Source organism: Pongo abelii, chromosome 1 (genome assembly GCF_028885655.2).
Source record: "Pongo abelii isolate AG06213 chromosome 1, NHGRI_mPonAbe1-v2.0_pri, whole genome shotgun sequence".
Classification (NCBI taxonomy): domain Eukaryota; kingdom Metazoa; phylum Chordata; class Mammalia; order Primates; family Hominidae; genus Pongo; species Pongo abelii.
The window spans coordinates 11,601,291-11,613,291 of record NC_071985.2 but is presented as its reverse complement, the minus strand read 5'-3'; the positions used below and the strand labels follow the sequence as shown (position 1 = coordinate 11,613,291).

Below are 12,001 nucleotides of genomic sequence, written 5' to 3'. Positions count from 1 at the left end.
ATTTAATAGTATTGTTCAAACATAAATGGGAAACAGTTTCCACAGTTTAACTGAACCATTAATGTTAGCAGCAGCGTAGTTATCCCTTATAAAGATCAACCATGCCTAATATGAAAATTCAAAACCCAGAATACTCCAAAATCCAAAACATTTTGAGCACTGAAATGATACCACAAGTGGAAAATTCCACACATAAATACTTAGTACAAAGTTTATTTCATGCACAAAATTATTTAAAATATTTTATAAAATTTCCTTCAGGCTATGTGTGTAAGGTATGTATGAAACATAGATGAATTTCATTTTTAGACTTGGGTTCTATCCTCAAAATATCTCATGTGTATGCAAATGGAGCTGGTCCTCTCTATCTGTGGGTTCTGCATCTATGGATTCAACCAACTGTATATTGATAATATTCAGAAAAAAAAATTCCACAAAGTTCCAAAACACAAAACTTGAATTTGCTGTGCACCAAGTACTATGTCTAATCCACTTAAATGAAGTGATGTGTCAGCACTGTCTTGGGTATTATAAGTAATTTAGAGATGATTTAAAATATATGAGAGGGTATACATAGGTTATATGCAATTTCTGTGCCATTTCATATAGAAGACTTGATCGTCTGTGGCTTTTCATCTCTATGGAGGGTCCTGGAACCAATCCTCCATGGATACTAAAGGATGATTGTATTCCAAACTCTGAAAACGAAATCCTAGATCTGCAACACTTCTGGCCCCAAGCATTTCAGATAAGGGATAGTCAAACCTATGTTACTTTTCAATTATATTTTTCCTTCTTCTTTGTGTCTGTGTTCTTCTCAAAAAGAGTTCTTTTAAATATTCAGTATTCAATAAATGTTCAATAGAGATGTTAGCTAGAAAATAATGGAAATGTAGGATAAGCATAATACAATACTTTTTAAAAATAACATTTAGATCTCTTAGTTGAGAATTCTTAAAGTATACAAGAGTCTAACATATTGTGGAATTGAGAAAGAGGAAGAAACATTATATGACTATTTTGCAGCTTGTTAAGCTATGGATGATTTGATTTATTGTGCGATACTGGTTGGATTGTGTGATGGACACCTGTGGAGGAATAATTTATGAACAGTCAGAGATTTTGAGCATTTTTGCTTTTGTGGTAGTTGTGCCTTTCTTTCTTTTTCTTTTTTTTTTTTTTGAGACAAAGTCTCACTCTGTTGCCCAGGCTAGAGTGTAGTGGCACGATCTTGGCTCACTGCAACCTCCACCTCCCAGGTTCAAGCAATTCTGCTGCCTCAGCCTCCTGAGTAGCTGGGACTACAGGCATGCACCACCACACCCAACTAATTTTTGTATTTTTAGTAGAGATGGGTTTTCACCATGTTGGCCAGGCTGGTCTTAAACTCCTGACCTCGTGATCTGCCCACCTCAGCCTCCTAGAGTGCTGGGATTACAGGCATGAGCCACTCCGCCCGGCCCTGCTGTGCCATTCTTGAATTCACCTTTCTTTTCTTCCTCCTTCTTCCTCTTTCTTGTTTTTCAAACTTTCAGATCAATATGCTTCTCAATTTTAAGGATGACAAAAGTGAATGTCCATGTCCAGAAGAAATTCGTGACCAACTATTGGATTTCCATGAAGATTTGATGACACATTGTGGTAAGGTCTTTTTGATTAAAAGCTCTTATTAATTGTGTGTTTTTAATCCATATATCCTGAGACAAAATTAAGTGTACATGCGAATATTTTCACGAATACACATAATACCTGTTAGAAAGTTATATAAAAACATTTATTATTATGGCAAAATGGCAAAATAACTGTCTGTATGTGGGGAGTCCTGAGGGATAGAGAAATCAGAGAGGCAGTTAAACTGAGCAGAAGATGACCAAAATTCTTTCTCTCTTTTTCCTCTTTCCATTAGTGGCGGGAAATGGGAAGGGGGACATGTGGCCAGGTGCCTCTGGCAGGGAGGTTAAGGTTGGTTTAGTCAATGGGTACAAAGTTTCCGTTATACAAGATGAATGAATTCTGGAGATCCATGGCACAACAGGGTGCTTCTAGTTCACAATACTGTATTATGCACTTAAAATTTTGTTAAGAGGGTAGATGTCATGTTAAGTATTCTTAAAACAACAACAAACAAACAAAACCCCCCAAAACAAAGAGGCACTAAGAAACTTAGAGGTGATGGATTTACGTCTGTTCCTGGTGGTGGTGATGCTTTCACAGATGGATGCATATGTCCAAGCTCATATTGCATAGATAAAATATGTACAGTTTTGTTTATAGTAACCTCAATGAAGCTGTATTTTTTTTAAGAAAGAAGTTTGATCAAAAACAGTTGTATTTAAAGCAGTTGAGCGAGTACTTTCTAGAAAATTTAGACTATATCTTTTGGAATTAGTGAATGCCTATGGAAACCCTACATTAAGTTGTATGTCAGTAATCCAGATCTGTTAAGGGAAGTCTCCCCTTCCTTTCTTCTAAGAACTTTAAAAATGGAATTGATTAGGTATTCTGGATGTGTGTGTGTGTTTATTCCTCTATGCAGTGGTGTACATAAGGTCTGATGATTCAATGAAAGAAAATGAACCAGCTGTTTTTAAAGTTATAGATAAAAATAATACCACTGGTTTAACCGGTGGTTATCTTATTTTAATGGAGATAATAAAAACACCACTTTGCATATTAATGTGGCTTATGAATGAAGTACCACTAAATGACTCCTAGAAAATTATACTACGTGTGTGTGTATATGTGTGTGTGTGTGTGTATATATATATATTTCTACAAATATCCCTAGTAGAAATGTGTGTATGTATGTGTGTGTGTGTATATATATATATATTTTTTTTTCTACAAGTATCCCTGTATTTCTAGTATCCCTACAAATACAGGGATACTAGAAATACTGGGATACTTTAAAACTTTAGAATTGTTGCTTCAGATATAAAGCATTCCCTGGTTTAGGGAACCTAATCATGCCTGTTCTCTCTATTTCTCAACTAACCAAAATCCTGCTAAAATTTTTGGAGGCAAGAGAGGGGAATTAAATTCTGGGGGGCGTGGTGTAGGCAGGGCTGGACTGTAAGTCTAGGCAGACAGTATCTGAAATCCGAGATGCCCAAGGGTCAGCCCAAATAGCAGGATTGATCTTTGACCCTAAGAGAGTCTTTTTGGTCTCTGCTCAGTGTTATATTTTGTTCTGGGTGACAGCCCTGAGCCCACAGAAATAGAACAAAAAGAGAGAGGAAGAAAAGAGGCTGACAAGTGAAAGTTATTTCTGAGGGCTGGTAAGCAAGATTGATTAACTTAATTTCAGATGTTTTTGACATTGCTCTAAGTTGTGCATGAAAGAAATTACAAGGCCTCAGAATTATTTGCCCAAGTGTATTCTTTAAATATTTTTTTGCTGCCTCTCTGTTTTTTTATACTAGGAATTGAGCTGGATGAAGATGGGTCTCTGGATGGAAACAGTGATTTAACAATTAGAGGGCGTCTGCTATCCCTGGTAGAAAAGGTGACATACCTGAAGAAGAAGCAAGCAGAAAAACCAGTTGAGAGTGACTCCAAAAAGTCCTGTAAGCAGTATGAGAGTGCACGGGCAGAATGACCCAACTGCTGACACTTAACTCATCCTTTGAACGAATGTTTTACTAGATGAGCCAGTGAGATAATTGAGTTTGCAACTTCCAAGAATCAGACTCTTAAGTAGACGCCTGTAGCTCCCAGAAATAAACAGCAGCATCAGTCTATGTGTATAGCAACAGACTGAGAGGTAGCGGTGTGATAAGGATGGATAGTCTCCATAGAGAACTAGAAATTTAGGTATTTTATCAGAGACCATAAAGAGAAAGTTAAAAGAAAGTATAGTAATTTAGCCTTCATATCTAAATATCAGGTTGATTTTCAAATATTATTGCATCAAATTAAACTTTTTTCTTAAAATTTAAACAGATATTGTCTTTATATTTTGGTTCTGAAATATTTCCCAAACTGTTTTATACTTCTGGTTGATCCATATCCTATTTAAGAATAATAAGCACCCTTAGGCTGTGAGTTCCTCGGGCACAGCACTCTGAGTAGATAGATCTGAGGGATCCAGCCTACTTTTTACTTCACTTCTAAGACTGCATTGATTTTAAGATGCAGCAATGGTTTGCTAATAGCTTTCCCTGAAATAAAAAAATAAACTTATGAAAACTTTTACAGCACCTTTTTTTAACTTACAACAGAAAACCTTTATTCATAGAGTTACTTCTAAATTTATTCTTCAGTGTCACAATCACAAATTTGAGTCAAGTTTTCTTTAAAATCAGAGTTCAATATTTCTTTCTTTCTTTTCTTTTTTTTTTTTTTTTTTTTTTGAGACAATCTCGCTCCATCACCCAGGCTGGAGTGCAGTGGCGCATTCTCGGCTTACTGCAACCTCTGCTCCCCTGTGTCAGCCTCCTGAGTAGCTGGAATTACAGGCATGCACCAAGACGCCCAACTGATTTTTATATTTTTAGTATAGACTGAGTGTTACCATGTTGGCCAGGCTGGTGTTGAACTCCTGGTCTCAAGCAATCCACCCGCCTCAGCTTCCCAAAGTGCTGAGATTACAGGCGTGAGCCACTGTGCATGGCCAGAGTTCAACGTTTCTTATGAATCACTTTCTATCATTATCAAGTTTATGATCTTGAGTGATTAAACTGACAGTGTCATTTTCAGGTATAGGGGAATATATTGGCATTTTATTTGCATTTTGTATTTGGTTAAAAATGGTAGTTTTTGTTTTTGCTTAAATAATTTCTAGATGAAAGTAAAACAGCCTAATTTGAAAGTCAGCCAGCATATTAATACTAGGATTAAGTGCCTCATCGTGCATGAATTGGTCACCCCACTTAATTTTGGTAATTTCACTGTTTATTTGAAAAGATTTGGACGTTTCTATTGCTTTTAAATTTACTGTGTTTCATGTTACATTGCAAAGTAATTTTCTATGTATGTAGTAACTTTTTGCTTTAATATAAATTCACAATCAAACCCTTTTGAAGACATTTTAAATGAGAAATAGGGATACAGCTTTAAGTGAAAACATAATTATATGTAGTCACTAGTGCAAATGACTCAACTGAGGAGACAGTTGGATAAACAGATACCTTTTTGAATGTCCATGACTGAACTTTATAAGGATAAATGATGTCAGGCCTTCTGGGAAGAAAATAATAGAACAAAATAAATAAAAGTAGTAGGACACCTTATATTAATTACCATACCTTCAATTACATATGAATTGCCAATAGTAATTTTGAAAAAGTGATATAACTATAACTTATTTAATCATAAGAATGATTTTTAAAGAAAGGTTTGTATTTTTTTTTATCGATTGTAACTGATCTGTATTGAAATATATATCGTCCAATGAAGGTTATTTTCTTCAAAGAATATCTAGAGCCTTTTCAAGTCTGGTACAAATAGAAATACCAATTTTGGGGTACAGGATATGAACATGAAATGTCCAACTGATTTGTCTTCTCTTACTTTTCTTTTAAAAAATATCCGTAATGACTTTGCAGCCACTCTGCAGCAGCTGATCTCTGAGACCATGGTCCGATGGGCTCAGGAGTCTGTCATTGAAGACCCCGAGCTGGTGAGGGCCATGTTTGTGTTGCTCCATCGGCAGTATGACGGCATTGGGGGTCTTGTTCGTGCCCTGCCAAAGACCTACACAATAAATGGTGTGTCCGTGGAGGACACCATCAACCTGCTGGCCTCCCTTGGTCAGATTCGGTCCCTGCTGAGTGTGAGAATGGGCAAAGAAGAAGAGAAGCTTATGATTCGTGGATTAGGGTAAATTATTTAACTACTACAACCCTTTGTCTTATAAATGTTTTCTTTCTAATTGTTATACCTATAGTAGTACGTTAGCTACATTGATAAAAATATATTGTCTGGATTATATGATCGTTATTCTAAATTGCTTTTCTAGAGATAGAAACAAAAGCTAAGTTAGAAAATTGCTCAGTAATGAAACAAGACTAATTTTACAGTGTGGCACACAGCCAATATCTTTCGGTGTTTTTTTTAAGTTTCATGGTAATGTACAATAATATATAAAAACATAGGACAATAAAAACACATTGATCCATAGGTCTATCTGGTGTTTAATACATTAAAAAAAATAAAAAAACACATTGAAATCCGAGGTGGGTAGTGGGAAATATGAGCAGGAAATGATAGGGAAGCTCGTCTTTATCTATTGGGCCTTGGAAAAAGAAGGGGAAGGGGGAACAACTTTTCTGAGAATTCAGCATCATGAGCTTGCATTTCATGTAGATTTGGGGGTTAAAGTTAGCACCCCATATTCAAGAGTGAAGATAAAGCAAAGATATTTCAGAATATTTACTTACAGTCCCTCATTGGAAGACCTTCTAAAATGTTTATGCTAAATGTTAATATATACATTAGGGAGAAGAAAATGGAATTCAGAGAAAAAGAATGAGATGCAATACGTTTTATTGAGTATACTACTGATTTATACATGTATAAATCTAAGCAATCATTAATAATAAGCTTGTATAGTTCGGGGATTTGAAAATAAGATGGAAAAATTACCTATTGAGTAGTGTTCACTACTCGGGTGATGGTACAACCAAAGCCCAGGCTGTTTTTTTGTGGTACAGTAAAAGCCCAGGCTCCACCACGACACAATATATGCATGCAGGAAATCTGTATTTGCACCCCCTAAATATCTAAAATATTTTTTAAAAAAATTAAAGAAAAAATAAGGTGGAATCAAAATCATAACAAAGATAAAAATTATATATACTAAGCTCTATGATGTTCATTAAGAACAATACCTAAACAGAAAAATGTAGAACTCTGGAAGATAGGATGTTAAACAGTGATTAGAAGACAAATATTTAGCAGAAAAAAAAGCTGATGTAGTTACATAGATATCAGGCAAAAGAGGAGATAATAAAGGTAACTGCTACATGAATAAAATAGACCAAATGAAACAATAAAATTGATCAAAGAAACTTAGAGTTAATTCTTTGAAAAAAATGAATAAAATGCAATACCAGGTTTAACTCAAATACAATCCTGAGGAAAGAAAACAAGTGTGTAATGATACAGATTGTTTCATATCATTTCTATACATTTTAACTCAGAAAACAATATTGCATATTGCTCATGGACCTATTAAGTATTTAAAATTATAAAAATGGACTGAAAGTTTCTATTAAAAATTCATGATAATTGTTGCACACTAAAAATAAATATACTAATGGGACAGAAAGGGAAAGCAAAAAAGCCAACTGAGAAAAGTAAATATTAGAGTCTTTATAATTGTATGAGCATAGGTCTTATTTGAGTACTAATATTTAAATCTAACCCGTGGAAGCCTCTTATAAGAAGTTATCTTAATTAACCAAATGAAAAAGAAAGCCTTCCAGAAAATGGAGATCACATTCTTTCTTAACACACAACAGTAATATGTGCCATTAAAAAGTAAATCATTTATTAGTGGTAAAACTCAAAATGATGTTAAAAAGCAAAATGCTTCTTTTTGTGGTATTCAAAATATTTAACACAAGAGAGATTCTTAGTAAATGACAGCCTGACTGCTATTTAATTTACCTGAAACTAAAAGCAAATGAGATTTTAAAATCAAGTTACTTCATTCAAAGATTTGAATTAATGAGACAATAAAAAGAAAAAGCTGCCTTTGTTTACCTTAGTTTGTTCTGGCATGAAATAAGTCAGACCCATATTAGCCTTGGGCACCAAGTTATTTTTCTGACCTATTCTATCTAAAAGCCCTCTTCATTAAAAATAATAAATGCAAAAATCGTGCTATCCCACTTTCTTGATATAGCCAGAGTAACTAAAGTTTTGCATATGACTAAATGAATAGATGAGTAATTCATTTGAAGGAAACGAATTTGAAGAGAAGTTTCAATTTTCTCATAGGCTGTTATATTCTTACTGTAGATCTAACAAGAAAATGTTTTATAGAAAAGACTCTTGGCATTGATTTGATTTATGTTAAAATAGAAATCAACAGAGCTCTTTATTTGCAGTGAATGATACTTTCTTCTGAACATTATGACCCTTAGGAATACCTTGACACACATATTACAAGAATATGTAATGCAGTAATGGTAACACGAGACATTTTAGGTATCACCTAACACCGTTTCTTGAAACTGGATGTCCATTTTAATGAGTTAGATTACTTGTACCTGGACTTCATGTATACTCAGTTTCTCTTGGAGAATATAAGTCCTTTTAAGTATTTGTCAGAATGATAATATGAATGTAATAAGAAATAACACTATTGTAATTATATACACAAATACTGACTGTAATACTAACAACAGCATATAATGAAAAGCAGAGATATTTATATATGAAGAATTTTTATATAAACATGGTATAACACTAATTCATATTTTTATCCAAAAGAAGGTTGGACACATGGTTGGATATCCATAAAGTTAGGAATGATTTGTCCAAAGTGTATTTCATTTTAACTGTTTACATATTTACTATGTTTATTACAATGGAAGAGAATAGACGTTTATCAACCAGTTTTGGTAAATTATCAATATTTTTGAGGAAAACAATTACATTCATTAATTTTTGTGGCTTATTAAATACTGTGATTGCTTTTACTTTTCAATTCACATAAATTATTTCTAAAAGATTTATGAGAAACTTGGTTAACTATTTAAATGTTGCTCTGAGCTTTACCCCATACGTCCATTGTGCTTTCTAGGGATATTATGAATAACAAAGTGTTTTACCAGCACCCGAATCTCATGAGGGCACTGGGGATGCACGAGACTGTGATGGAGGTCATGGTGAACGTCCTTGGAGGTGGAGAGTCTAAGGTAAAGTCTTTGATTCCTGAGATGCTGTTTAGTATAATCTCCTGGAGTATGTAGATTGCAGGTTCTTTTTTTTTTTTTGAGACAGAGTCTCACTCTGTTGCCCAGGCTGGAGTACAGTGGCACGATCTCGGCTCACTGCAGCTCACTGCAAGCTCTGCCTCCCAGGTTCACGCCATTCTCCTGCCTCAGCCTCCCGAGTAGCTGGGATTACAGGCACCCACCACCACACCCAGCTAATTTTTTTGTATTTTTAGTAGAGACAGGGTTTCACTGTGTTAGCCAGGATGGTCTCGATCTCCTGACCTCGTGATCCGCCCGCCTCGGCCTCCCAAAGTGCTGGGATTAGAGGCATGAGCCACCACACCCAACCCAGATTGTAGATTCTTAATGAGAATTTCTTAAATCCTCTTAGGATGACTGTTTTTAAAGAACACTTTTTGAAAAAAACACACAAACCTTAGAGAGTTGAACGTACTACTAGTTTTTTTTTCCTTGATTTTGATAAAAATTTCCTGTCTTATGCTCTGTAATTTTTGGCCTCCTAATTATTCTCCTTTAGGGGATATTTAGAAACTGAATTGTCTCATTTAGGGGATATTTAGAAACTTAGAAACATAAAAATTACTCTATGTATTAATTTATTTTAAAATTTTGAATTATAATTCAGTTCTCATCACGTTACCAGTCCATGGCACAAGCATGTTCTTCAGGCTCTACCATCCTCCATGATACAGACATTGGTTGGTTTCACTTAATTTCCAATCCAGATTGAGATTTGATGGTAATACTCTTGGATGTATTTGTTGTAGAATTCAAAAGTGAATTCTTTTTTTTTTTTTTTTTTTTTTTTTTTTGAGATGGAGTCTCAGTCTGTCGCCCAGGCTGGAGTGCAGTGACGTGATCTCAGCTCACTGCAACCTCCACCTCCCGGGTTCACGACATTCTCCTGCCTCAGCCTCCTGAGTGGCTGGGACTACAGGTGCCCACCACCATTCCTTGCTAATTTTTTTGGTGTTTTTAGTAGAGATGGGGTTTCACCATGTTAGCCAGGATGGTCTCGATCTCCTGACCTCATGATCTGCCTGCCTTGGCCTCCCAAAGTGCTGGGATTACAGGCGTGAGCCACCACGCCAGGCCTAAAGTGAACTTTCAAGTGATCGCAACTTAATGGTATCAAAAACCAAATTAGTAGAGTAGTATAATGAAAAAAAACTTTATATAATCAGTATAATTTTATAACCTCTGATATGAAAATATGTTTTGATGTTTTAAATCTTAGGATGTATTTTTCACAATATTGAAATAAGCCCATATTTCATATGATCAGTCTGTTTACCAGTTAGACAGGCTTAGAAGGATATCATAATATACTGTACTTTATTACAGAAGAACTCCAGAGAGTATCTGGGGTGAACTATGATCATATTTGGTCTCAAGGAAGTTGTGTTTGGTGGGGTCAAACATGCAGGCCTTCCAGTCCAAGAAATCATCTCATGAGGTGCAAATCAGGGAGGTTGTAAATCCCTGGAATCAGTAATTCTACTAATATTAATACTGATAAGAACATCCTATTATATGTGCCAAGTACCGAACTATATATTTTTCAGAAATCAGCTCAATGAATTCACTCCCCTGCCCCTTAACCTAAAGCAAGTATTATTATCCATATTATTCCAACAGAATCAAAGAGATTGCATCATTTCCCATGGAAGCACAGCTGATAGTGGTAGTGAGGCATCACAAACGAATCTGCCTTTCACCTTTGAGAATGGAGTAATAAGTCAATTTCTGTTCTAACCCGTCGATGGTAATGAAGTTTCTGAATTAGTGCCAGGCTTGATTTTCATTGACTCAGGGAGGAGGCAAATCGTAGTCTGCACATGTGAAGATCTTCAGTATCTGAAGTTTGGCACACACGTGGACACATGGGGATTGATGATGTGATTGAGACCTCAACGTATGAACTCAATTTTATAAAGATCATTTGCTTTCAGCAGCTAATGACATGCTTTATCTGTAGGAAATCACCTTTCCCAAGATGGTGGCCAACTGTTGCCGTTTTCTCTGTTACTTCTGTCGTATAAGTAGGCAAAATCAAAAAGCTATGTTTGATCATCTCAGTTATTTACTGGAAAACAGCAGTGTTGGTCTTGGTAAGTAGATAACTTTTATTTCATCTTTAAGGTTAAAATAATATATGTATTACATTTAAAAAGCAAACGTTTGGTTAAAAAATGGGCAATGGACCTGAATAGACATTTCACAAAAGAAGACAGACAGTTGGCCAATAGGTATATGAAAAAATACTCAACATCACTCATCATCAGTAAAGTGCAAATTGAAACCACAGTGAGCTATCACCTCACACCCGTTAGAATGCCTATTATTGAAAAGACAAAACATAATAAGTGTTGGCGAGGGTGTGGGGAAAAGGGAACCCTTATACATGTTGGTGGGAATGTAAATACAGCCATTTTAGAAGACATTAAGGAGATTCCTCAAAAAATTAAAAATAGAACTACCATTATGATCTAACAGTTTTACTTCTGGGTATATATATCCAAAGGAAATGAATAATCAGTATGTTGAAGAGATATGTGTACTTCCATGGTCATTGCAGCATTATTGACAATAGCTGAGATATAGAATCAACCTAAGTGTTCATCAGTGGATGAATGGATAGGCAAAATGTGGTACATATTCACAATGGAATGCTGTTTGGCCTTAAAAAAAAAAAAAGAAGGGAATCCTGTCATTTTCAACAACATGGATGATCCTGGAAGATATTACATTATATGAAATAAGCTACGTGTAGAAAGACAAATACTGCATGATCTCACTTTCATGAGGACTCTAAAATCAAAGTCAAACTCATAGAAACAGAGAGTAGAATGAGGTTACCAGGTGTGGGGGGGAGTGGTTGGGGAGATGTTCAAGGATACAAAATTTTAGTTAGATAGAAGGAATAAGTTCAAAAGCTCTATTATACAGCATGGTGACTCTAGTTAATAACAATGTATAATATTCTGGAAAATCGCTGCCAGAGTAGATTTTGAGTGTTTTCACCACACAAAAGAGTATACGAGATAATACATATGTTAGCTAGCTCAATTGAGTCATTCCGTAAAGTATAC

At 35.2% G+C, this 12,001-nt stretch overlaps 1 protein-coding gene across 1 annotated transcript in view; it reads left to right on the top strand.

The window, feature by feature from the left end:
• Positions 1-12,001, top strand: part of RYR2 (ryanodine receptor 2) — a 786,704-nt gene that overhangs the window by 577,680 nt on the left and 197,023 nt on the right. Inside the window, exons 37-41 of the mRNA XM_054561059.1 lie at positions 1,536-1,641; positions 3,423-3,566; positions 5,547-5,820; positions 8,753-8,867; positions 10,888-11,020. Coding sequence (XP_054417034.1) covers positions 1,536-1,641; positions 3,423-3,566; positions 5,547-5,820; positions 8,753-8,867; positions 10,888-11,020 — 772 coding nt within the window. The remainder of the gene's footprint in view (positions 1-1,535; positions 1,642-3,422; positions 3,567-5,546; positions 5,821-8,752; positions 8,868-10,887; positions 11,021-12,001) is intronic.